At 49.5% G+C, this 24,519-nt stretch overlaps 2 protein-coding genes across 2 annotated transcripts in view; both read right to left on the bottom strand.

The window, feature by feature from the left end:
* Window positions 1–558: 558 nt before the first annotated feature.
* Window positions 559–11,467, bottom strand: LOC135235185 (heterochromatin protein 1-binding protein 3-like). The gene is made up of 12 exons (XM_064300452.1): window positions 11,311–11,467; window positions 9,825–9,899; window positions 8,638–8,830; window positions 7,064–7,262; window positions 6,623–6,760; window positions 6,251–6,316; window positions 5,044–5,195; window positions 4,563–4,653; window positions 4,311–4,470; window positions 3,214–3,325; window positions 2,543–2,719; window positions 559–2,410 (listed from the first exon to the last, which is right to left on the bottom strand). The coding sequence occupies exons 2-12, from the start codon at window positions 9,889–9,891 to the stop codon at window positions 1,888–1,890; spliced, it is 1,878 nt and encodes a 625-aa protein (XP_064156522.1). The 5' UTR covers window positions 9,892–9,899; window positions 11,311–11,467; the 3' UTR covers window positions 559–1,887.
* A 5,874-nt stretch (window positions 11,468–17,341) lies between these two features.
* Window positions 17,342–24,519, bottom strand: part of LOC135235040 (eukaryotic translation initiation factor 4 gamma 3-like) — a 51,773-nt gene continuing 44,595 nt past the window's right edge. Inside the window, exons 26-35 of the mRNA XM_064300239.1 lie at window positions 23,688–23,908; window positions 22,696–22,814; window positions 21,997–22,169; window positions 21,385–21,510; window positions 20,134–20,215; window positions 19,254–19,352; window positions 18,837–18,983; window positions 18,525–18,606; window positions 17,753–17,899; window positions 17,342–17,631 (exon numbers count right to left, since the gene is read on the bottom strand). Coding sequence (XP_064156309.1) covers window positions 17,450–17,631; window positions 17,753–17,899; window positions 18,525–18,606; window positions 18,837–18,983; window positions 19,254–19,352; window positions 20,134–20,215; window positions 21,385–21,510; window positions 21,997–22,169; window positions 22,696–22,814; window positions 23,688–23,908 — 1,378 coding nt within the window. The 3' untranslated portion in view covers window positions 17,342–17,449. The remainder of the gene's footprint in view (window positions 17,632–17,752; window positions 17,900–18,524; window positions 18,607–18,836; window positions 18,984–19,253; window positions 19,353–20,133; window positions 20,216–21,384; window positions 21,511–21,996; window positions 22,170–22,695; window positions 22,815–23,687; window positions 23,909–24,519) is intronic.

The raw sequence follows: 24,519 nt of genomic DNA, 5'->3' as shown, positions 1-24,519 counted from the left end.
TTAGTCCTCCACTGACTTCACCTGTTTAATCAATTAAGGCAGCCTCTTCCTAATACAGGTTAAACCAGATCCAGGTATTTAATGTGCTCCATCACAAGCACACCTGGTGGATCTAATGAAGGGCTTGATTAGTGATGGCAGGTGTGCTCAAGGTGGAACACATCAAACACCTGGATCCAGTTTAGGGAACCTGAGGAGATGTTTGGGAACCTCTGTTCTAAAAGAATCATTTTCCATGGATACTCAAATGAGGACCTCTAATCCAAATCCGGCCCTGGTTTTCTTTCCCCCCAGGAAATTAACTGCACAATTAGCGCTGCTGATTGGCCAAACTGGATTCTTTAAGACCGGCTTGAGGTAAGTTTTCCAAGCCAATTTTAAACCGCACACTGCCATTTTTTCCCCAAAGTGGATTGTCATGTATAACTCACACAGAACTATTGAGGTTACATTTTAAATACATAAAACTTCAGGGATGAAAACAAGCTGGAACCTTCTTCCATCTTGGCATATTTTGGTGCATTAATGTAACCAGAGTAAGCTCAAACTACAACTACGTGGGTACAAATATACAGTGACTTTATTACTGACTACAGAAAAGGCATCACAACTGAGGTTACAGGCATGCAATGTACGTTATGAGAAACTTGCACTGAAAAAAAAAAGGCATCCTTAATCTAACACAGTGAACATCGTTGAAACAGTCAACTATATTTTTCCTGTAGTACTCTTCATAAACCCAAAATTAACAAAAGATTACTGCATGTCTCTACACAAGAACAGTGGGGACTGAAGTCATTTTTTTCCCTCCTCAAATCTATAGCAGATGAAACGCAAAACCACCAGCCCAGCTTTGCCCAGTCTCGCTGTGGACACGGAACTGAAATGTAGTACAGCTCAACGCCACACGGACTGAATATACAGACGCACCCACAGCCATATGTAATAATCAGACTTCCATTACCCATTTTTATAAGGACTCAAACCAGAAATGAACTTATCCTGAATAATGCATTCAGGAAAAAAAAAAAAACCTGGGCAAAATATTTACTCGGATTTACCCCAAGTGTATGATGTCAGTGGTCTTTTAAAGGGCAGACACGCGATGTCCTAATACTTATGGTCACTGGTCATTGTCTTTCCCACAGGGCTTTCACACCAGCCAGCGTTCTTCCTCTCCTCTCCCAAACCTTAGCGTTAATCAAATCCAAATCCGATCAACTTTGACTACACAAAGAATTCTATCAAAATACATGCCTTTGGGACTACGTTAATTAAGCTAAAAAAAAAAATTAAAAATAAACCCAAAAAAACACTAACAGAGTAACAGTCAACAGAATCACAGATGCCACTAAAGTTGAATTGGCAGTTTTTTTTAAAAGAGAAGCATGCATAAAAACCAGAGAAAATAACTTTGTGTTCCTCAAGAGACACGTGGGTACTTGGGGAGGAAGAAAGCATTAGTAAGATATTCTGTGTATATAAAATACCCGGGAAGCAAAGTGTGCTACTCTAAAAAAAAAAAAAAAATAAAATAAACCTCATTAAGGTAGAGCTCATATCACTAAATATATAGAAAACGTTAAACAGACCTTCAGCCCTCCATTAACATACTGCCACAAATGATAAGGGTTTACTTTGGCCAAAAAAAAAAAAACTATAGGCTTTATGAAAAATTAGCCAAAGCTATGAGTCTTTTTCAAACTCGTTCTGGGGGGCTGGATCAAATTAGCTCATCGAATCAGCCGGAGGCCGTGACCACGCCCCTCTCTTCCCCAAGTAAACGTCAACGGAAAAAAGAATGGAGGAAAAAGGGGGGGGAAGAGTCGCCAACGCACTGCAGTCCTACTGCCGCGGTTGACCCCTGACCCCTCGTTGTCGTGGCGATCACTTTCTTGACCTCTGGGGCTTGCGCGCGGCGGGCTTGGCTTTGACGGCGGCCTTGGGGGGCGGGCGTTTGGGGGAGAGCCTCTTCGGCGCCCGGCTCGTCATCTTCTTGGCCACCGGCGTTTTGGGCTTGGCGGCGGGGGCGGGCTTCTTCTGCTCCGCGGCCTTGGAGGGAGGGGCCGCCCGCGCGGAAGAGGACGTCCTGGCCGCGGACACCGGCTTCTTGGCGGGGGGCACCGGCCTCTTGGCTGGAGGGACTGGCCTCTTGGCGGGGGGGACCGGCCTCTTGGCCGGGGGGGCCGACTTCTTGGCGGGCGGGGCTGCTTTTTTGGGCGACGGCGCAGGCCTTTTGGCAGAGCCGGCCCGTTTCTTAGCGGGGGGCAGCTTCTTGCCCTTGGCTGGCGACCGGGCCGGCGACCGGGCCGGCGCCTTGGCCCTCTTTGCCCCCCCCCGGCTGCGCGGCTGGCTCTTTTTGGCGGGTGGGGGCCGACGCACTTTTGGTGGTGGCCTCTTCTGCTGCTTCCTGCAGGGGGGTGAGAATAATAATACTGCATCATCATCATCATCAGTGAATCTGCACAGGGTCGGGGGGGGGTTGGGGCTGGGGGGAGGGGGCAGATCACTCAGATGTGGGAGACTCAGTCACTCTACCCACCTCTTCTTGGAAGGAGGCTCATCTTCTGACTCGGACTCTTCTTCTGACTCCTCCTCCTCTTCCTCCTCCTCCTCTGACTCCTCTTCTTCCTCTTCATCAGATGACTCCTCCTTCGTTTCCTTCTTACGTTTGGGCTTCTCCTTCTGTGTCTGCTTCTCTGGGAACAGGAGTGTTGGGCTGGATGTGCAAGAGAGAGAGAGAGAGAGAGAGAGAGAGTTCACCAGGTCAACAAACACAGCAACACACAACCACGAACCAGAACCAAGATAACATGCAAGGGGTGCACCTAAGGCCATAATCTGTCTGAAGTGGAAGAAAAGAAAAGCACTTCATTTAAATGTTAATGAATTAATGACTGAATTGGGTAATCATGTTGTGTAGATGTTTACAAAATTAGCAATTTTACTGTACTTGGATATTTGGGACTTACACAAATACTTTTCTTAGTGTGATACTGTGCAGATCAATGTGTGAGCACTGATATTTTTTTGGGGAAAAAACCATCCTGGTAATAAACAGCATTATTGCATTAGTGGATTACAGAAAGGACACTGACACTAATAACAACATTCCATTTGGAGAACCAACCTGTATTTTCCAGAACATTGTACTCATTAAATGTTTGGGAAGCCCAGGAACTGCCCTAGCAGGGGGTAAAACTGCCTCTGTACCTGGGGTAGAAGGGGTAGCAGAGCTGGTAGGTCCCGTTGAAGCCGTTCCCAGAGATTTGCTCCATCCAACCCCTCATCTTGCAGGTCTTAAGGGTCCTTTTCAGGTTGTTCACTACGACGGAGGAGTATTAGCACGTTAGCACGTTAGCACGTAGACAGAGTTCACACGTTCCCTCTGAATCGCCACCCAGAATCCAGACTAAATCCGCGTCTGACATTTCTGATTACACATTCTATCACAGAGAGAGCCCGGAGTGCTAATAACCTTTAAAACGCACAAGTACTACCGATAGATCACAGCTAAGGGGCTCTTAATGGTTTACTGTCGTTATTATTTTGCCAAGTAACACTGACTGCCGTCAGTGAGAAACAGGACTTACTTCCCCATTAACAAGAGTTGGATTTGCACTGAATTACACAGAAATGGGCAAAAAAACGTATTACTCGCTTAGTAGCTTCTCCTTACAGTAATTCAATAAAGTTCCGTGTTTTAATGGTTCAGAGGCCCTTTCATTGAGAACGCAGTTTGTGTGCACATGTGAGAGTGATGCACGGTTTGTGTGTGTGTGTGTGTGTGTGTGAGACTGACGCATGGCTTGTGTGTGTGTGTGTGTGTGTGTGAGACTGACGCATGGCGTGTGTGTGTGTGTGCACGTGTGAGACTGACGCATGGCTTGTGTGTGTGTGTGTGTGTGTGCACGTGTGAGACTGACGCATGGCTTGTGTGTGTGTGTGTGTGTGTGCATGTGTGAGACTGACGCATGGCTTGTGTGGACGTGTGTGTGTGTGTGTGTGTGTGAGAGACTGACGCATGGCTTGTGTAGACGTGTGTGTGTGTGTGTGTGTGCACATGCGCATACGCACACGTGTGTATTGTTTCCATCACTCTTCCATCTTCACGTTTCCCCTTTAGAACATTTGTGTGTGTGTGTGTGTAAGAGACAGACCCACGGTTTGTGTGGACGTGTGTGAGACTGACGCATGGCTTGTGTGTGTGTGTGTGTGTGTGTGTGTGTGTGTGTGAGTGTGAGACAGACCCACGGTTTGTGGGTGTGTGTGAGACGGACGGTTGCCGCGGGGACGGGGGCGGGCCGTACCGAGCAGCGAGACGCGGCTGTCCTTGTGCTTCTCCAGCAGGAACTTGCGCATGATGGAGATGCTGCAGGTCTTCGGCTCGTTCATGGCGGTGATGGCGGTAAGGATGGCGTCCTCCAGGGGCCCGCCTTTAAGGAGGGGCTTGTCCGACGCCCGTTTAATCTGCAAGACCGAAATAAAACGAGGCGATAAAGCACCCCGAAACAGGTGTGCGCAACTGGCTCCTGCCGTTCCCCCAGGAAACAGAGACTGACCTGAAAGGTTCCAGAAGCTCCTTTGCCAGTGATCTGCTCCAGGTGGCCTTTGTCCACCGCCCTCTGGAGGGCGCTCTTCAGCAGATCAGGTCTGGGGATGAATAAGGGGGCGCATCATAAAGACTATAAATGCATGGACATTATACACAGGCATTGGTTTTGGCAGATTCTCTAGAAGGACTCTTTTAAAGGACTGGAGACAATACTTCCGCATGACATTCCAGAATACTGTCTATGGATTAATGCGACCTGCCCTGAGAGTAGTTCTGGAACCCCAGTGTAATGTTCCAGCCCCAGAGTGGAGTTCTGGAACCCCAGTGTAATGTTCCAGCCCCAGAGTGGAGTTCTGGAACCCCAGTGTAATGTTCCAGCCCCAGAGTGGAGTTCTGGAACCCCAGTGTAATGTTCCAGACCCAGAGTGGAGTTCTGGAACCCCAGTGTAATGTTCCAGCCCCTGAGTGAATCCCTGGTTTGCCGTTACCTTTGCTCCACGTTGAGCTGGGGGAAGTGCTGCTCCAGGTATTTCTTGATGAGGATGTAGGAGGCCTCCTTGGGCTCACACAGGTGGGTCATGATCAGGGGCAGCGTGTCCCCCAGGGTCTCGGCCTTGGGCTGCGGTGCAGCGGCTGGCTTCTGCAAGACCACAGCGGCGTGAAGGACAGCACGCGCGAGATTAACCCTTAACCCAGACCACAGCGCGTAAAGGACACGCGAGATTAACCCTTAACCCAGACCACAGCGCGTAAAGGACACGCGAGATTAACCCTTAACCCAGACCACAGCGCGTAAAGGACAGCGCGCGCGAGATTAACCCTTAACCCAGACCACAGCGCGTAAAGGACAGGACGCGAGATTAACCCTTAACCCAGACCACAGCGCGTAAAGGACACACGAGATTAACCCTTAACCCAGACCACAGCGCGTAAAGGGAACGCGAGATTAACCCCTAACCCAGACCACAGCGGTGTAAAGGACACGCGAGATTAACCCTTAACCCAGACCACAGCGGTGTAAAGGACACGCGAGATTAACCCTTAACCCAGACCACAGCGCGTAAAGGACAGCACGCGCGAGATTAACCCTTAACCCAGACCACAGCGCGTAAAGGACACGCGAGATTAACCCTTAACCCAGACCACAGCGCGTAAAGGACAGCACGCACGAGATTAACCCCTAACCCAGACCACAGCGCGTACAGGACACACAAGATTAACCCTTAACCCAGACCACAGCGCGTAAAGGACAGGACAGGGCGCGCGAGATTAACCCTCAACCCGGACCACAGCGCTAAAGGACAGCGCGCGCGAGATTAACCCCTAACCCAGACCACAGCGCGTAAAGGACCCGCGAGATTAACCCTTAACCCTCCACATTAACCAGCCCATTTACACTGACTCCCTCCTCTCCTCACCGCAGGGACAAGGCTCACACCCACTATTCAGTCTCATAGGACTCTACGGACCAAGAAAGCCCCCAGTATTCTCTCCCAAACTGCTGCCTTCAAAATGGGCTAAAAATGAACCCAAGCAACTGTAAATAAACAAACTTTAAGAAATGTGCGCAAATTGTCCATGAAACAAATAAGCCATTAACTGGGTAACTCTTAACTCTGAATAAAACTGCCAGGAGCTCCACCAGCTCCAGCTCTACGGGAGAGAGAGCGAGCGCACTGCGACGCCATCGCTCACCTTGCCTGAAGGCTTCTGGGTCTGTTTGCAGATGGAGAAGCTTCCAGAAAGGCCTTTCCCCTTCAGCTGCGGAAGTGACAAGAAAGGGGGTGAGAGAGAGCAAGAGAGAGACACGCTGTTAAATAACAATCTCCACCACCACATTCACATGTACACACACCCTTATCACTGGATGCACGCAGCACCCCACTTTGAGAAAGCACTTTGGTTACAGAATACTAGATAAAGTTTCAGAATAAGAAAGTTGGGCCAAGGCTGCAAACTATTTTGGAGGCAAGAAACCAAAAATTCCCCTTCTGACCGAGATGATCACACACACATTTCACCCCCGGAAAAATGAACAACCTCGTGAGGAAGAGCCACGAGACCCACCTGCTTGATGGCCCCCTTTTCCAGCAGTCGCTTGAGGGACTTCTTCAGAAGGAACGCCCGTCTGTCCAGCTCCAGGGAGGCGTAGTTCTTCGAGATGTACTTCCTGATGGCGTAGGCAGACGCCTTGTGCTTGCAGGCCTGGAACAGGTCAAAGGGAGAAAGCGCTACGCTGTCAGCGCTGCCGCTACTGAGCACGCTCAGAACACCGCCACGGTCACTGAAGCACCATAGAGGTCTAGATTTACTCTGACTGTAATATTCTTCATGAAGAACACGTGACTGCAGATTTAACACATTTTAAATGTGTAATAAAAATGTAAAAAAATATTCAATATTTGTGAAAGAACCACAGCAGGCACAGAGCGTACGGCAGGCATCACGCTTGGCCACTTGTCTGAGCAAACACTCGCTCTCTTGCCTCTCCGCTACGGCGACGCCCACCTTTATGGCCTCCATGAGGATGTCGTCCATCTTGGGCTGGCTGTACAGGGACACGGAGGACTTCTGCACCAGGGCCCGTCGGCTCGCCGAAATGGTGGCCCAGGACGGGATGGTCCTCTTCACCTTCTTCACCTTTTCTTTTTCCTTCTCCTTCTCCTTTTCTTTCTCTTTCTCCTTCTCCTTCCCAGCATCCTTTTCTCTGCAAAAAAAAGAAAAAAAAAAAGTCACCATGCTTTTCATGCAGGTTGCTAAAAGCAGGGCTGCCCAAGTCTTGTTCCTGCAGACTCACCATTCCGCAGGTTTCCACTCCAACCCTAACAAAGCACACCTCACGCAACAGCTAGAGATCTCACTGAGCGGCTAATTAGTAGAGTCAGATGTGCTAAATTAGGGTTGAAATGGAAACCTACAGGAAAGCAGATCTGCAGAAACAGTGCTGGGCAGCCTTGGCCTGAACAAAAACCACAGAATCAGTTAAAAATGAACACAACAGACTTAAAATTAATTCAGGGCAGAGCCTTGAGCCCTTTTCGGGTTTATAAAGCCTGTATCTAATGATACGTCGATTTTGTCAGTTAGTTTGTGCTTTTATCTGCAGGAACACGGCCGGGCTGCCCTACTGAGGGCCCCCAGGCTGCAGACACTAGGGCCCCCAGGCTAAAGACACTAGGGCCCCCTGACTGCACACACTAGGGCCCCCTGGTTGCAGACACTAGGGCCTCCCTGGTTGCAGACACTAGGGCCCCCAGGCTGGAGACACTAGGGCCCCCAGGCTGGAGACACTAGGGCCCCCAGGCTGGAGACACTAGGGCCCCCCAGGCTGCAGACACTAGGCCCCCCCAGGCTGGAGACACTAGGGCCCCCAGGCTGCAGACACTAGGGCCCCCCTGACTGCAGACACCAGGGCCCCCTGGTTGCAGACACCAGGGCCTCCCTGGTTGCAGACACTAGGGCCTCCCTGGTTGCAGACACTAGGGCCTCCCTGGTTGCAGACACTAGGGCCCCCTGGTTGCAGACACTAGGGCCCCCTGGTTGCAGACACTAGGGCCCCCTGGTTGCAGACACTAGGCCCCCCCCAGGCTGGAGACACTAGGGCCCCTGGCTGCAGACACTAGGGCCCCCTGACTGCAGACACTAGGGCCTCCTGACTGCAGACACTAGGGCTCCCAGGCTGCAGACACTAGGGCCCCCAGGCTGCAGACACTAGGGCCCCCAGACTGCAGACACTAGGGCCTCCTGGCTGCAGACACTAGGGCCCCCAGGCTGCAGACACTAGGGCCCCCAGGCTGCAGACACTAGGGGCCCCTGACTGCAGACACTAGGGCCCCCTGGTTGCAGACACTAGGGCCTCCCTGGCTGCAGACACTAGGGCCCCCTGACTGCACACACTAGGGCCTCCCTGGCTGCAGACACTAGGGCCTCCCTGGTTGCAGACACTAGGGCCCCCATGCTGCAGACACTAGGGCCCCCAGGCTGCAGACACTAGGGCCCCCTGGCTGCAGACACTAGGGCCTCAGGCACAGGGAAGACGCGGGAAACGCAGCGGGCGGTAAGGGCCCCGCAGCCTGACTGACCCTTTCTTCTCCCCCTGTCCCTCCTCGGGGGCTTTCTCCGGCGGCTTCTCGGCCGTCTCTCCCGCCTCCTCTTTGTCCGCCTCCCCGGCGCCTACAGGCTCCTCCCCTTCCTTGGGCGGGGCCGCGGCGGGCGCAGACTCCGCCTCCTGCTCCTCCCCCGCGGAGACGGACTCCTCCGAGCTGGCGTCAGGGTCTGCCGAAAGGGATGATGGGGGGGGTAAAATTGACATTTTTACTGAAGCAGACTCAGCTTTAAGAGCCTAACCCTGCTGGTCTTACATCCGTATTCAGCACTTTTTATCAGTTAAAGCAGCCGATTACACACCTGAACTCACCGGGCCCGGGTCCACAGGTCACAGCAAGCTGCCCGTTTCAACACACCCAAAAACCTGCCTGACCCCCGACCCCTGACCCCTGACCCCGGAGACGCCGATAACACCGCTCAGTGCTTCAGGGCAGCCCAGCCCTGCTCCTGGAGATCCACTGCCTTGTAGGTTTTCACTCCAGCCCAAACAAAGCTCACCTCACTCAACAGCCAGAGATCTCACTGAGCTGCTGATTAGTGGAGTCAGGTGTGCCGAATTAGGGTTGAAATGAAAACCTGCCGGAGGGTAGATCTCCAGGTAACAGGGCTGGGCGGCCCTGCCCCACTTCATATTCCCTGGTCGGCGACAGCACCACCCATTACAACAGGCCTACTCAACCCCAGGCCAGAAGACCCACATTCTCTACTGCTTTATTCTCACCCTGTAACCTCCAATCAGTTCAGACCCAGAAAGATAAAACCAGGTGAGGGGAGTTACCGGTGTAATCAGTGTTAACTGATCAACGGAGTGCCGAGTAACAGAGACCAGGAGAGAACACAGCACTCCAGCACCAGGGCTGAGCGAAATCGATCGATTACACAAATGATAAGAGAACGCTTTCAGCTTCTCAGCAGCTGAGACGGACGGGACAGCGATGGCCGAGTTCTGTTGCAGGGATTCAATCCACAACTTTTTTTTTTTCCACAAATTATTTTTCTTCAAAAAAGCTCAGCGATGGCTAAAAACCACTTTGCCAAAACGGAGTTTAAGAAGAAAAAGTTAATACTTAAAAAAAAAACAAAAAAAAAAAACAGTTATGGACAAATGCTGACTGAGCACAGGTCGGGTTGGTTATGTAGTAAGTGCTGTAGCCCAGCTCACCTCCATCCTGGTTGCTCTTGGGGGGCGTTTCCTGTGGGGGGGTCACAGCGGCACGGCGGATGGGCATGGCTACACCTGAGAAGCAAAATCAGGGGGAGGGGACAGGTCACAACCTGGGGCCACGTTCCGAAACAGCTTACTTCCATACTATTGAGTAGGCCAGGTGAGTACATTGGATGAGAAAGTGCACAAAATTCTCTCTAAATGTAGAGAATGTAATTAAAATCCCTGGATGAGGTACCAATTTACAGGGTTTCGCTGAGCGTGTTCGGGAGCACACTTTCAGGAAGTAAACTCTACTCTTTTTAGGAGGTCCGGCAGAGAGGAAGAGGCGGAGCCATCGTTGGGTCTCATAAATCAGAGAAGAAGAGGCGGGGCCTGTTCACTGCACTGGAGGGACTTCTTAAGACACTTCTCCAGTGTTATGGAGGACATTTTGGGCATACTGTCCATCGCATACAAAAAAATATGCACTAAACAGTAGTAAACGGCAGTTTGTTTAGTAGACGGTACATATTTTAAGGACACAGTAGTTATACGGCTGTTCCAGCGGCCCTGGTCTTCTCTTCCCAACGTGCCTTCCATTTTATACAGGAAGTCTTAAATGATGTGTAGGAATGTAAGGTCAAAATAATTAAATTAAATAAACACAAATCCGTCCATGGTAATATAAGTCTGTCACTTGGCTAAGTCAAGACCGTACTTGCCCTTTCATGGTCAGACCAACAACTTCGTCAAAAAATTCTCATTTATCAAAGTTCGTGTCTTCAATTTAAAATGCGGTATTGTTGCACGGGCTGATTGTAGCTGCAGGTGTATTACGTCCATGTCCTGTCGTGATTGCAAACATCTGGTCGTCATTAAAAAAAGTCAGTTTTCAGAAATCTCAATTGTTTAAACTGCAATGGACACCTTGCAGTCATTCAAACCAAACAATTCGTATTTATCAATGGAATACTTTAAAAATATATATGTATTGGTCAAAATAAGGACAGTGAGGACGAGATCAATAATTCCGCTCTTGACCCATCTATAGTTATCGGTTATGAAAGCATTGATGATAAATTATCCATATTGCAATGCGCAATTAAAACGCAGGAGGCCTACATCTAGACCAGCTGCAGCGAATCCTAAACATGGGCATGTGCAGAAACATTTGAAAAAAGTGCGATTCTCAGCTCGTGCATGACGCAAAACTTCCCTCGGATAGGACGAAGGGTACATTATACGGGCACGAATGGAATTTCTATTATTTTCACGTTACGTGAGGTCGCGAATATGGCAGATCTATTGCAACAATAACAATTCCGACTATGGCCATTTTGTCAATTACCAAACACAGTAATGGCGCTGCATTCAGTCGAGAGGTAAATGCAATAAGTTGCAATAGAAAAGAAACGCTTTTGAAAAGCGCGCAATTCCGAAACCGTAAAGGCAAATTCTCCCGTTTCATTTTCGCGTAAAACCAGGCATTTTCGCGGCTTACCGTTGCAGAGATTAGTGTTTGTGTTTGTAGCTGGGGTAAACCGTCCTCTCCTTTCTTTAGAATTTGATCAGCGCTGCTGCCTGCCACGCCTCCCGGCGTAAACCGTACGTCGGGTTGCGCTCGGCGTGTTCCATTGGGCTATAACAGACGTTTTTCGGGGGTTTGTCATTTTCAAACAAAAACAAAACGCGTTTGCTTGTCTGTCCTCACAGGGTACAGACAGTTTTGAAGAAAACGTTCTGATAACGGCATAGCCTACATGGAGGGCATCATTGTTAGAAACCCGTTTGCAGAAATTACGACGCGTGAGCGTGTAGCGCAGATATAACAATGGGGGTAAAAGAAAGGTACAAGTCGGAGTGCACATAACACCGCGCGTGCAGATTAAACGCAACATACAGGAACGTGCCCTATAAAGGCGGCTACATAATACTGACGTTTGATAAACACAAAGGGTGAAAGCAGAATACTGAAGCGTTAACAGGATTTCGTAAATTAAACAAGTAAATAATTGAAAATCAGTTTATAAAGATCCTCATAGAACACTTCTATCCAGTAAGCGAATTTCATTTCATGTACATTAAGGAACGAAATTCCATTAATGAAGTTAATTTCATGCATGTACATTCAGGAAGTGAAGTTCATTAATTTCATGTTCATTAATGAAGTGAATTTCATTCATTTTTATCCCTGCTGAAAATTCCAGCTAAGACCAGCCGGGATTCTAAGATTATTTTAAATAGTTTAAGCTCTGTTTCTGACAATTCTAGTGGGTCAAAGCTGGTTAAACTGGTAGAAGGTGGACCAGACTAATAGGTGGCCTAGTTCCAGGTCCATTCAGCTATGAATAGGCATGGCAGAGTTCCTATGTTCCCAGGGTCCTATGTTCCCCAGCTCTACATGAAATCTTATCTGTGTTCAGTAGATAGAGACAGAGACAGTAAATCAATGATTTTCTGTCTTACTCCAGAAAATTATGTCAGCTAGGTCTAGCAAACAAATGGCTTGGCTATGCTCAGTCCTCAATAATAATATTTTCCAAGAAATTCTGAAAAATTGTTCACAACGTTTTGTCAGGTGCAGTAGAACTTAGGACCCTGGGAACATAGATACGATCCCCATAGGCTGGTCAGTTGGTGAACAGCTGGTTGATCAGCTAAATTGTCAAAAACACCATTTAAACAATCCTAAATTTTCAGCAGGGATTCATTTTGTGTGCGTTCAGGAACTGAATTATACCCCAACACAAATGGACTCTCGTTTCCTTCTTCCTCTCTGTCTCCACTGAAAGGCAGATCCGCTGCCCAATGTTAGCAAATCGCCAGCATTGCAGCGCAAGAACCTTTTTGGCGAATCAACCCAAACCAGCACTCCAGCCTGTCAGTCAATCCACAGTCGTTTACACGAGGAAGGCTCCTCCCACTCTTTACAGTAACCGTGGCAACTGATTCACTTGACTGTAAAGATAAGTGAATTTGAAGGACAGATTGATCAAAGTGTCTATTGACAGAGGATGATTGGATAGTGGGCATTAAGGCATCATTATAATAATAAAAAAACTGGCCTGTGAATCCTAAGATCATTAGGAAGTATTGATAACAGACAAAATACTAACAGAGTGATGAACTTTGAATTGGTCAGTGCAGAGCACATTTAGTTGACAAAATAAAAACTGTAAACCAGGTCAGCAGACAGGATGGGTCCACTGCAGTGTGCTAAACTGGACTTTAAACCTCAGGTTTAAACCTCCAGAGTCCGGACCACAGAACTGGATTACAGCCGTACCAGCTAATCCTTATTCCCCAGCTTCGGATAGCTGTTTGAGCTGTAATGCAATTCTGTGGTCTTCAGGTTCAGCTTTAAACCCAGTCTTTGCTTATTTTATGCATTTTTAAGCAATATTTCACAGGCACACCAGCACCAGTAACTGAAGTTTGTACTCCCAAAACGAGCCACGTGCAGGCAAAACACTAGTCAGCCAGTAAACAATAAAAATACAGCTTACTCCCAACAACCCTGTTTGTATGTAAATGTTTGTTTTAAGTGAATACTGCTGTGGTTCGACTAGGCCTAGCTGTGTGATGGGATATTATTGATATGTCCAAAGTCCTTCCCTTGGGTTGCTGATGTTATTTAACTCAAGACCTCCCTCCTTTCACCAGGATATGCCTCCGTTCTGAGAACCTCAACCTCAGCTTTAGCATACTTTAGCGCTTGGTGCGCTACATAAAGCCTCAAAAGCGACAAATATGGCAACAGCTGTAACCACGATAACCAGTCACCTGAAATAGTATTTCTGACACAATAATGATAAAATCTTGTCTTATAAAAGTTCAAATGTATCGAGCACTATGTTTTTATGTCTTTTAAAAACTGGTCTTACATAGAATCTGGATGAGCAAGGACTTTATTTCTGGATTTTTGCTCCTTGTGAAGTTCTGTTATAATTATTCTGCTAGCTCAGTCATTTGTAATGCAATGTGATCATGTGATATGACAAGCTAATAAGCTGATGACTGTTCCCGTGTCCCTATGAGAAATATTTTGCGGTGATCTAATCTACTAGTGATCCAGCACTGGTATATAAAACTAATCAGCTATCTGAGCCAGGGGTAATTGGTGGAAATTAAAATTTTTATTAAACCAGGGTAGTCACTAGTCACATTGAGATTGACGTTTCTTTTACAGGTGAGCCCTAGAGCCCACATGCCTTTGGACTGTGGGAGGAAACCGGAGTACCCGGAGGAAACCCAGGCAGACACAGGGAGAACAAGCAAACTCCACACAGGGAAGATCCAGGCTGGCCGGGACTAGGACCCAAAACCTCCTTGCGAAGCAACAGCGCTAACTACTGCCAAAATACTAACCTACCTCCTGGCCCACTGGGAACACAGCACCCCACCACTGATCCACACCGCCAGCCCCCCCCCCGATCCACACCAGCCCCCCCTGATAGTTACATTCAGTGGCAGCAGTGGAAGGCCACAGCCTGGAGAGAACAGGAGGCCGCAGACCTGCTGAATGATGAACAGGTGAGTGCAGCTCGTTAGACGCACCTGACCTTCAAACACAAGTATCCCTCAGGTAGAAGCCTGGAGCTGGACATCTGACCAGGACACAGGTGCACAGAACCTCCCTTTCAGAACACAAACGGGTAACTCACTGGAGCTTCAGACTGCCCCCTACCAAACGTCTGTTTCTTGCTCCGACTCTCCTCCACGCACGCGTGCGATCACGCGCTTCGCAGAACCCGGTCCCTTCCGGAGTAAACCGGTTCTGACGGGTCCAGTCGCTGCGGACCACACACTCCGTCGCTCGTTTTCTGAAGGTGTGGAGAGCTCACCTGGAGTCCAGGTGCTTCTTCCTGTTTTTATCCCTCCATGCGAACACAAGGGAAGGAGTTAAAAAACCACCAAAAACCTGCAGGAAGTGAAAAGCTGTACAACTGCATTACAGCTGGTTATTACTAGCTGGATGAGCTTTAGGATTAGCCTCACCTGTAACTGTAATACAGCTGGATGAGCTTTACGATGGATTAGCCTCACCTGTAACTGTATTACAGCTGGATGAGCTTTAGGATTAGCCTGACCTGTTCTGCATTACAGCTGGTTATTATGAGCTGGATGAGCATCAGGATTAGCCTCACCTGTAACTGCATTACAGCTGGATGAGCTTTAGGATTAGCCTCACCTGTAACTGCATTACAGCTGGATGAGCTTCAGGATTAGCCTCACCTGTAACTGCATTACAGCTGGATGAGCTTTAGGATTAGCCTCACCTGTAACTGCATTACAGCTGGATGAACTTTAGGATTAGCCTCACCTGTAACTGCATTACAGCTGGATGAGCTTTAGGATTAGCCTGACCTGTTCTGCATTACAGCTGGTTATTATGAGCTGGATGAGCTTCAGGATTAGCCTCACCTGTAACTGCATTACAGCTGGATGAGCTTTAGGATTAGCCTCACCTGTAACTGTATTACAGCTGGATGAGCTTTAGGATTAGCCTCACCTGTAACTGTATTACAGCTGGATGAGCTTCAGGATTAGCCTCACCTGTAACTGCATTACAGCTGGTTATTACAAGCTGGATGAGCTTTAAATGGTAAATGGTAAATGGACTTATATAGCGCTTATATGCTTATATGCATTTATATAGCGCTTTTATCCAAAGCGCTTTACAATTGATGCCTCTCATTCGCCAGAGCAGTTAGGGATTAGGTGTCTTGGTCAAGGACACTTTGACATGCCCAGGGCGGGGATTGAACCGGCAACCCTCCGACTGCCAGACAACCGCTCTTACCTCCTGAGCTATGTCGCCCTGGCTTTAGGATTAGCCTCACCTGTTAATAAAGACCTCAGTGCAGCTGCAGTAGCAGCAGTGGAAAGTTCATAAATCTCACAGCTGCTCTTGAAAACCGTTCCAAACCGCAGGGGAAGTTCCCTGGCTGATGTGTGGTTTTGTCCAGAGAAGAAAAAAGGAGGTCGCTTTTTTTTTTTGTTGAGAAAATCTGAGCAACCATATGCATTTCAAGATATAAAACACACATACTAATGAAACATTGTTCTGGAAAATATAAAACATAGCCACAAATGGACCCATTCTCTTTCAAAATCCCATCAAATTATACAGCTGATCTAATTTTCCTAAAGGAGACAGACGGTGAGCACATACAGTGGTTGAAAATGGATTTTAGACAGGAGTCTAGCTAGCATGTGTGTATGCTGACCATCAAAAGAAACTGCTTCCTGCTCGCACACATGGTGTCCAATAACAGAGACTTTCTGGCCAGATCAGGTTGCTGCACTTCACCCTATTCTCCAGCAATGAGCCTCCTGGAAACTGTATGGTGAGAACCGGAATGGCGGGTGGCCTCCAAGAGCTGCATTCTCCAGCCATGAACCTCGCTGAAAGTGTGTGGGAAGAGCCAAAATGGCGGGTGGCCTCTAATGGCTCAAAGACCAGTGAACAGACACACAATCTTTCAAGGCACAGTGGTCCTGATGCTAAACGAAATAAACATCACTTCAACTCCAAAACAGGTTTGTCACTCGCCCAAAGACTCTGGGAACATGATCAGAGCTTAAGGGGTGAGTATGTTTTGATGCTCAACTCAATCTACCGTCTGCAACAATTCATTACGATACAGTGAGGCAACGACCATGGGCTTTTAAAAAAAGATCGATTAACCCGGATATCGACTTCAGGAATCGACAAGAAACACACATCACTGTGGGGACTTGTACCTTTTTTTAAATATCTTTTTTGTCTTTAATGTATTTACAAGCTTTAAATTTGCTCTGTAAGTCTGAGGAGTTACAAGCACTTTAGAATGAGCGACCATCTCACTCAGGAGCGTTCTCGTGCTGGCCACTGCCCCGTTTAGTTTCCGGAAGGTTCCTCTTTGTTCTTTTCCACGGGTCTCAGTCCCGCCCGTGTGTGGGAGTATATACAGGTCCAATAGAGCAAGCCGAAGTAGAAGAAACAGTTCCTGAGGTTATTTCAGAATAATCTTTAACCTCTGACCTTTTGAACAGTTGACCCTGCCTTGTAACCAATCCCCCTCTCCCTTCCAACCCATAAGTAATTGCTTTTTTTATTTACTTCTCTAAACCAAATTCAGGGAGGCTACCTGGCATTCAATTATTATTATTATTATTATTATTATTATCAATAATATTTATTATTGTTATTATTGTTATTATTTCTATAACCGTCAATGTTCTCCACATTTTGAGCATCTGCAAATGTTAAATAAATTTCCGTATTTGCAGTCCTTAAAAAAATAATAAATTAAAGAGTTCAGAACCTATGTACTGTATTCTTTGTTGCACAGAAATTGTAATTTTTTTAAAGTCTCTTAAAAAGTAACAAAAGAAAAAAAAAAAAAGTTTAAATTTTAAAACTAAATATTTTCTATAAATAATACAATGCGTTTTTAGTGCTCTGGCCCTTCCGATGCAGACTCTAATCGCTGTGTTGGGTACCGTACCATGAACCTCCACCGTCCACCTCCCGTCCGTGCATATGCTTTTGTTTTTCGTTTAGTTTTTTTTGTTTTTTTTTTAAGATTGCAGACGATGTTTTCAGCGAAGGTTGGCTGCTCTGCACTGATTGGCCGAGACTAGACCTGCTCCTGTCAGTTATCCTCTGACTCCTCCTCCGCCTCCCTCAGCCAGGTGAAGAAGGCGGTGACGGACTTCAGGGCCACGCCCTTTCCCTGCTGCTCTGACGAGTCCTTGCTGCTCTCCCACTTGTAGAACGCGTCCTCGGAGATCACGTCCTCATCATACAGGCAGTCGAAGAACATCCGGAGCAGGTCTGCGGGGGGGGGGGTGGGGGGGGAGACAGAAACAATTATTTAAAAAAAACAAAAAACATTTAAACTATATTACTCAAAAAAATTAGCTAATGTTGATGTTTACGGTGTGGAGGGACTTACTGGGAGGTTGATCAAGTTTGACTATCAATGCCTGAAGTGCATAGAGAGCCTGCAGCTGCCTCTCTGTGTCCGAGCTCAGGTACTTGAGCAGCACAGGTAGTCTCCTCTGGATGATGGTGGTGTCCACTCTGCAGGACGAGCTGTCACCTGGGAGGGGACACAGAGAGGCGCTGTGAGGGCTGGAGTTTTCACCACCTTACCCCCCCTTACCCCTTACCTCTTACCTGTCCTGCATAACACACTCATTACAGAAGACATTACCGTAAAGGGACTGAAGCTCTTACCTTTCACTGCATAACACACTCATTACAGAAGACATTACCGTAAAGGGACTGAAGCTCTTACCTGTCACTGCATAACACACTCATTACAGAAGTCATTACCGTAAAGGGACTGAAGCTCTTACCTGTCACTGCATAACACACTCATTACAGAAGTCATTACCGTAAAGGGACTGATGCACTTACCTGTCACTGCATAACACACTCATTACAGAAGTCATTACCGTAAAGGGACTGATGCTCTTACCTGTCACTGCATAACACACTCATTACAGAAGTCATTACCGTAGAGGGACTGAAGCTCTTACCTGTCACTGCATAACACACTCATTACAGAAGTCATTACCGTAAAGGGACTGAAGCTCTTACCTGTCACTGCATAACACACTCATTACAGAAGACATTACCGTAAAGGGACTGATGCTCTTACCTGTCACTGCATAACACACTCATTACAGAAGTCATTACCGTAAAGGGACTGAAGCTCTTACCTGTCACAGCTGCTTTACACACAGACGTCATTAAAGCTCGGAGGAACGGAGGTGAGCTCATCTGGGACTCGTCCAAATTCGCCTGAAACGCAGGAGGGCAGCAGTTAGAGCAGAGGAACACGGACACAGGCACACTGACAGAACCCGACCTAAACCAGTTTGACCGGATTTGTTTTTGCAGTGACACGGTATTTGGTGACCTCTGTTCAGGATCAGTGGCTGGACTGTGCCACTCAGCAGATCCACCCCCCCCCCCCCCCAAACCCACATCGCGTCCCGCGGGGGGGAACCCAAGCGCTCGCCCCGGCCTACCTCCACCCAGTCGAAGATCTGCTCGTCTCCCGCCATGTCCTCCAGGAGCAGCTTCTCCAGCTGCCGGTTCAGCTCCTCGGGGGAGAGCTCCCCCTTGGAGAGCGGCTCCTCTGGGCTGGAGCAGTCCGACAGGGTGAAGTCCAGTTTCTACAGGAGAGGGGGAGAGGAGGAGAGGGGGAGTGAGGGAGAGGTGGAGAGGGGGATAAGAGGAGAGGAGGAGAGGGTGTGGGGGGGGCAGTTTATAAAGGGTATAAGCAGGGTGTAACTGGGTGTGTATAGGGGGTGGTGTTTAGGGTGTGTAAGGGGGTGTACTGTATAAGGGGTGCAAGGGGAGTGTAATTGGGTGTATAAGTGGGGCTGGGGGGGCAGTTTAAGGGGGCCTGGGGGGGGGGGGCAGTTTTAGCACTCAGCACTCACATGGGCTGAGATGAAGCTGGGCACATCTTCCCCCTCGGGCAGGAAGTCCTCCCAGCTGAGCCCAGACTCCCTCCACAGAGAGCCCACTTTCCTATGGCTCTGCAGAGAGAGAGAGAGAGAGAGAGAGAGAAAGTCAGAGTACAGATACACACACACACACACACACACTCACACACTCACACACTCACACACTCCACAGAGCCAACTTTCCTATGGCTCTGCAGAGAGAGAGAGAGAGAGAGAGAGAGAGTCAGAGTACAGATACACACACACACACACACACTCCACAGAGCCCACTTTCCTATGGCTCTGCAGAGACAGAGAGAGAGAGAGAGAGTCAGAGAGTCAGAGTACAGATACTTACACACACACACACACACACCATACACACACACACACACACTCACACACTCACACTCACACACACTCACACACTCACACACACACACACACACACACTCCACAGAGCCAACTTTCCTATGGCTCTGCAGAGACAGAGAGAGAGAGAGAGTCAGAGTATAGAGACACACACACACACACTCACACACTCACACTCCACAGAGCCAACTTTCCTATGGCTCTGCAGAGACAGAGAGATAGAGAGAGTCAGAGTATAGAGACACACACACACACACACAAACACATTCACGTGTACGCACGCACACCAACACACACGCACAGACTGTCTCTTGGAAAAGAATCAGGAACCACAAGTCCATCTTTGCAGGTATGAAGATCAACACAAAACCTGACATAACATGGAGATCCATGCCAGCTGTACCATGCCTCAGACTGTTCGGCCATTAAAAGAGATGTGAGCATTTAGCCTGTTGGGTGGGGGATTCGAGCAGAACACAGCCGGCGTGGGAGAGGCACTCACCATGTGTTTGCATAGAAGGTGCAGTACTTCCGAAAATAAGATCCCTGCTCTTCCCACAGGAAGCAAAGGTTTGCTAAATTCACTGCGAACAGAGAGAGAGAGAGAGAGAGAGAGAGAGAAGATGGCTGTGAGAAGCTTTCAGCTGGAAACCGCACGGCTCAGCTTTACCCCCCCCCACACCACTCCCCCACGAAAAAAACCCCAAAAAACTAAAGCAAGGCAGACGTTGTATTTGACACCAGGATGTTGAGGCTTTATACAGTGAACTGTACATCACAGGAACTCGTTAGTTCAACAGTTTTGAACAGTAACAACAGAATCCTGATCATAAAGATGGAGTGTCTGCCTGTCTGTCTTCCTGTCTGTCTGTCTGTCTGCCTGCCTGCCTCTCTGTCTTCCTGTCTGTCTGTCTGCACACCCTTCAGCTGAACACACACAATGACCAAGCCCTCTCTCCTGAGCAAAGAGATTAAACTCTAAGATGGCCCTGAGAGCAGTGCTTCAGTCTGCATGTTTCTGAACTGATTTATTTCTGTGTATTAAAGGGCTCACACAGTCCCTGCTGTCAGCGTTTGAGTCAGCACTCTGCACACACTGCGCAGACCGTCAGCGCAGAGAACTGCGGCATTAAAGCTAACCATGCAGATCAGAGAGAGAGAGAGAGAGAGCGAGAGACTGAATCAACCTGAGGAGGGGAGGACTGAACCACCTTTATTTCAGAAGGATTCTCTGCGCACCTCCTCACACAACAGACCACAGTAGACCACTGCCAGGATAGACAGCACATTCAGGAACACGTCTGTGGCATGAGCACCCAGCCCTCTGGTTTACAAAACCTGTATCTGTCTGCTGCCTAACACAGTAACACACTGCAGGGTGTGAACAGGGGGGAGAGATGCATGCTGATGTACAAGAATGGCAATATGGAGACTCATACTGTTCTACCAGTGAAAGGCTGTTCCTTACTGTTCTACCAGTGAAAGGCTGTTCCTCACTGTTCTACCAGTGAAAGGCTGTTTCTATGGATTCCCTTGCAGCAGTGTAGTGAGATGTCTGAACTCCTGATGTGATGAGTGTGTCTGTATTATATTATAATGTCTTGGGTAATGTGTGTGTGTGTGTATTATGTTATAATGTCCTGTGTAAACGTGGGCAGTGTGTGTGATGTTTTAATCCCCATCCCCGTGCTGAACGTGTCCGGTAAAGAGCGCCTCACGCTGGTGGGACCGAGGGGGCGGGGCGAGCACTCACCTAAATAACTCTCTCATAGAGATTCCCCCCTCCCGCAGCACGGGGGAGACCAGCTCAGCCAGGTACAGCCATATATGGGGGATGTCTATGGCCATGTCGTCAGCCAGCTCCAGGGTGTCCGAAAACCTGCGGGAGGGGAACGGGGGACAGAGGAGTGAGAAGGCCCCCCGGCTCGTCCCCTCACCCACCCCCCCCCCCCGCCTCTCTCCTGGTGAGTCCCGGAAACCCGACCCCCCCAGGGGAAGCGGCTCGGGCTCCTGATGTAACGGGACAGCCTGTCCCGGGGTTGTGTTACAGTTTCCGTTGTGCTGCCTGGCTGTGACATCACAACATCACGCGCTGACACACAGACCTGGTCCCCGGGGACAGCCCGCGTTCACACAGGGGGGTGGGGGAGGGGGGGCGGGGGGGACCATCCCCACAGCACATGTACTTAATGCCAGTCTCATTCTATAAAGCACTGGGACTTGGAGAGGGAAATTCACAGTACTGGGACTTTGGAGACTACCAAATTCACAGTGCAGATCACACCCATTAAAGCACTGGGACTTGGAGGGGATTACATTCACAGTTCTGGGACTTGGACAGGGCTGAGGCCAGAGCAGGACTCACCCTTTGAAGTACTGGGACTTGGAGAGGGTTCCAGACTGCAGCAGCAGGAAGAGGAGGTGCCCCATGTGGTCTCGGGTGATCTGGCTGCGCTCCAGCGTAGACTCCACCCCCACGCGCACAAACACGCCCAGCTGAGCTGCCTGATCCAGCTCCTCTACACACTGCACGGCCTCCTGCGGGTGCACACACGCACACGCACGCAAACGCGCACACACACACACGCACACGCACACACACGCGCACACACACACACGCACGCACACACGTGCGCACACACACACGCACACGCACACGCACACACACACACACACACACACACGCACACAGGCACGCACACACACGCACACACACACGCACACAGGCACGCACGCACACACACACACACACACACACACACACGCACACAGGCACGCACACACACACACACACACACAAAAAGAACAGAAACAGAATGAATCAAACACACAATTCAAAGTTTAAAATGAAGTCAAACTGTGATATTCACTGGTACACAGACTAGGCTTCAGCGGATGATTTATCTTTAGTCACCTATAAACAAAAATGAAACAGAACTGGGGAAACAGAGTGTTACTCAGGCTAACTGTAATTATTTGTCTTTAAATAACTGAAAATTAAATTTAACTAAATGAGTTTTACCCGGTCCCCCCTGGCAGTACTCGTGTGGGTTTTGGGCGGTACCTTGTAGTCGTTGATGTGCAGGAACTCGTCGATGATGGCTTTGGACTTCTTCTCCATCTCCTCCTCGGACAGGAGGGGCTTGTCTGCAGTCCGACCCACAGGAGCGTCCCCTTTCACTGCTGAGAGAGAAACCGGGACAGAACCGAGTCAGAACCGGGTCAGACCCAGAGTAACCTGCTCCAGGCAGGGAGCTCAGAGCTGCAGAATAAGAGCAGGTTCTGACCCGGGTCAGACCCAGAGTAACCTGCTCCAGGCAGGGAGCTCAGAGCTGCAGAATAAGAGCAGGTTCTGACCCGGGTCAGACCCAGAGTAACCTGCTCCAGGCAGGGAGCTCAGAGCTGCAGAATAAGAGCAGGTTCTGACCCGGGTCAGACCCAGAGTAACCTGCTCCAGGCAGGGAGCTCAGAGCTGCAGAATAAGAGCAGGTTCTGACCCGGGTCAGACCCAGAGTAACCTGCTCCAGGCAGGGAGCTCAGAGCTGCAGAATAAGAGCAGGTTCTGACCCGGGTCAGACCCAGTGTAACCTGCTCCAGGCAGGGAGCTCAGAGCTGCAGAATAAGAGCAGGTTCTGACCCGGGTCAGACCCAGAGTAACCTGCTCCAGGCAGGGAGCTCAGAGCTGCAGAATAAGAGCAGGTTCTGACCCGGGTCAGACCCAGAGTAACCTGCTCCAGGCAGGGAGCTCAGAGCTGCAGAATAAGAGCAGGTTCTGACCCGGGTCAGACCCAGAGTAACCTGCTCCAGGCAGGGAGCTCAGAGCTGCAGAATAAGAGCAGGTTCTGACCCGGTCAGACCCAGAGTAACCTGCTCCAGGCAGGGAGCTCAGAGCAGCAGAATAAGAGCAGGTTCTGACCCGGGTCAGACCCAGAGTAACCTGCTCCAGGCAGGGAGCTCAGAGCAGCAGAATAAGAGCAGGTTCTGACCCGGGTCAGACCCAGAGTAACCTGCTCCAGGCAGGGAGCTCAGAGCTGCAGAATAAGAGCAGGTTCTGACCCGGTTCCCTGTCCTGGCTGCGGTCCGGTTCGGGCTTGTCCTCGGCGGCGCTGGGGTGCTTGGGCGGGTCGGCGGTTTCGGGGACGTCCCGGCGGGGGTCGGCGGGGGCGGGGCTCTCCAGCGGCTCCTTCAGGCCGGCGCCGGGGCGGGGGAAGGGGGCGGTCCGGGGGGGGGCCACGCCCGACGGCTTCTCGCTCCGCTCTCGTCCCGAGCTGCTGCGACTGGACGGGACAGAACCGCTCGTCACCCTCAGGCCACGCCCACACAGGCCACGCCCCCACAGGCTCGCACATCAGACCCTTTATTCAAAGACTGTAAGTCAGCTTTTGCTGAGGGGTTACATCCAAAAGCGTATTAAGACACATTTAGGGTGAGTACCCCTCTAACCCCACCCACCCCCAGACCTGAAAACCAAGTCCTGTCTTTCTGTTCACCCTAAAAAAAAAAACTAAGGCCCGGTTTGACAGACACTGATTAAGCTCAGTCCTGGGACTAACTGAGTCTCCATTCAGAGCGGAGTTCAGTCCTGGGACTAACTGAGTCTCCATTCAGAGCTGAGTTCAGTCCTGGGACTAACTGAGTCTCCATTCAGAGCTGAGTTCAGTCCTGGGACTAACTGAGTCTCCATTCAGAGCTGAGTTCAGTCCTGGGACTGAGTCTCCATTCAGAGCTGAGTTCAGTCCTGGGACTAACTGAGTCTCCACTCAGAGCGGAGTTTAGTCCTGGGACTAACTGAGTCTCCACTCAGAGCTGAGTTCAGTCCTGGGACTAGGCCTAATCTGCGGTTTAAAGGGCCGTCCCAGCGGCCTCGCTGGCCCTAAAAGGTCGTTAC

Source organism: Anguilla rostrata, chromosome 11 (genome assembly GCF_018555375.3).
Source record: "Anguilla rostrata isolate EN2019 chromosome 11, ASM1855537v3, whole genome shotgun sequence".
Taxonomy (NCBI): Eukaryota; Metazoa; Chordata; class Actinopteri; order Anguilliformes; family Anguillidae; genus Anguilla; species Anguilla rostrata.
Note: the sequence above shows the minus strand (reverse complement) of the source record. Positions and strands in the feature narration are given on the sequence as shown.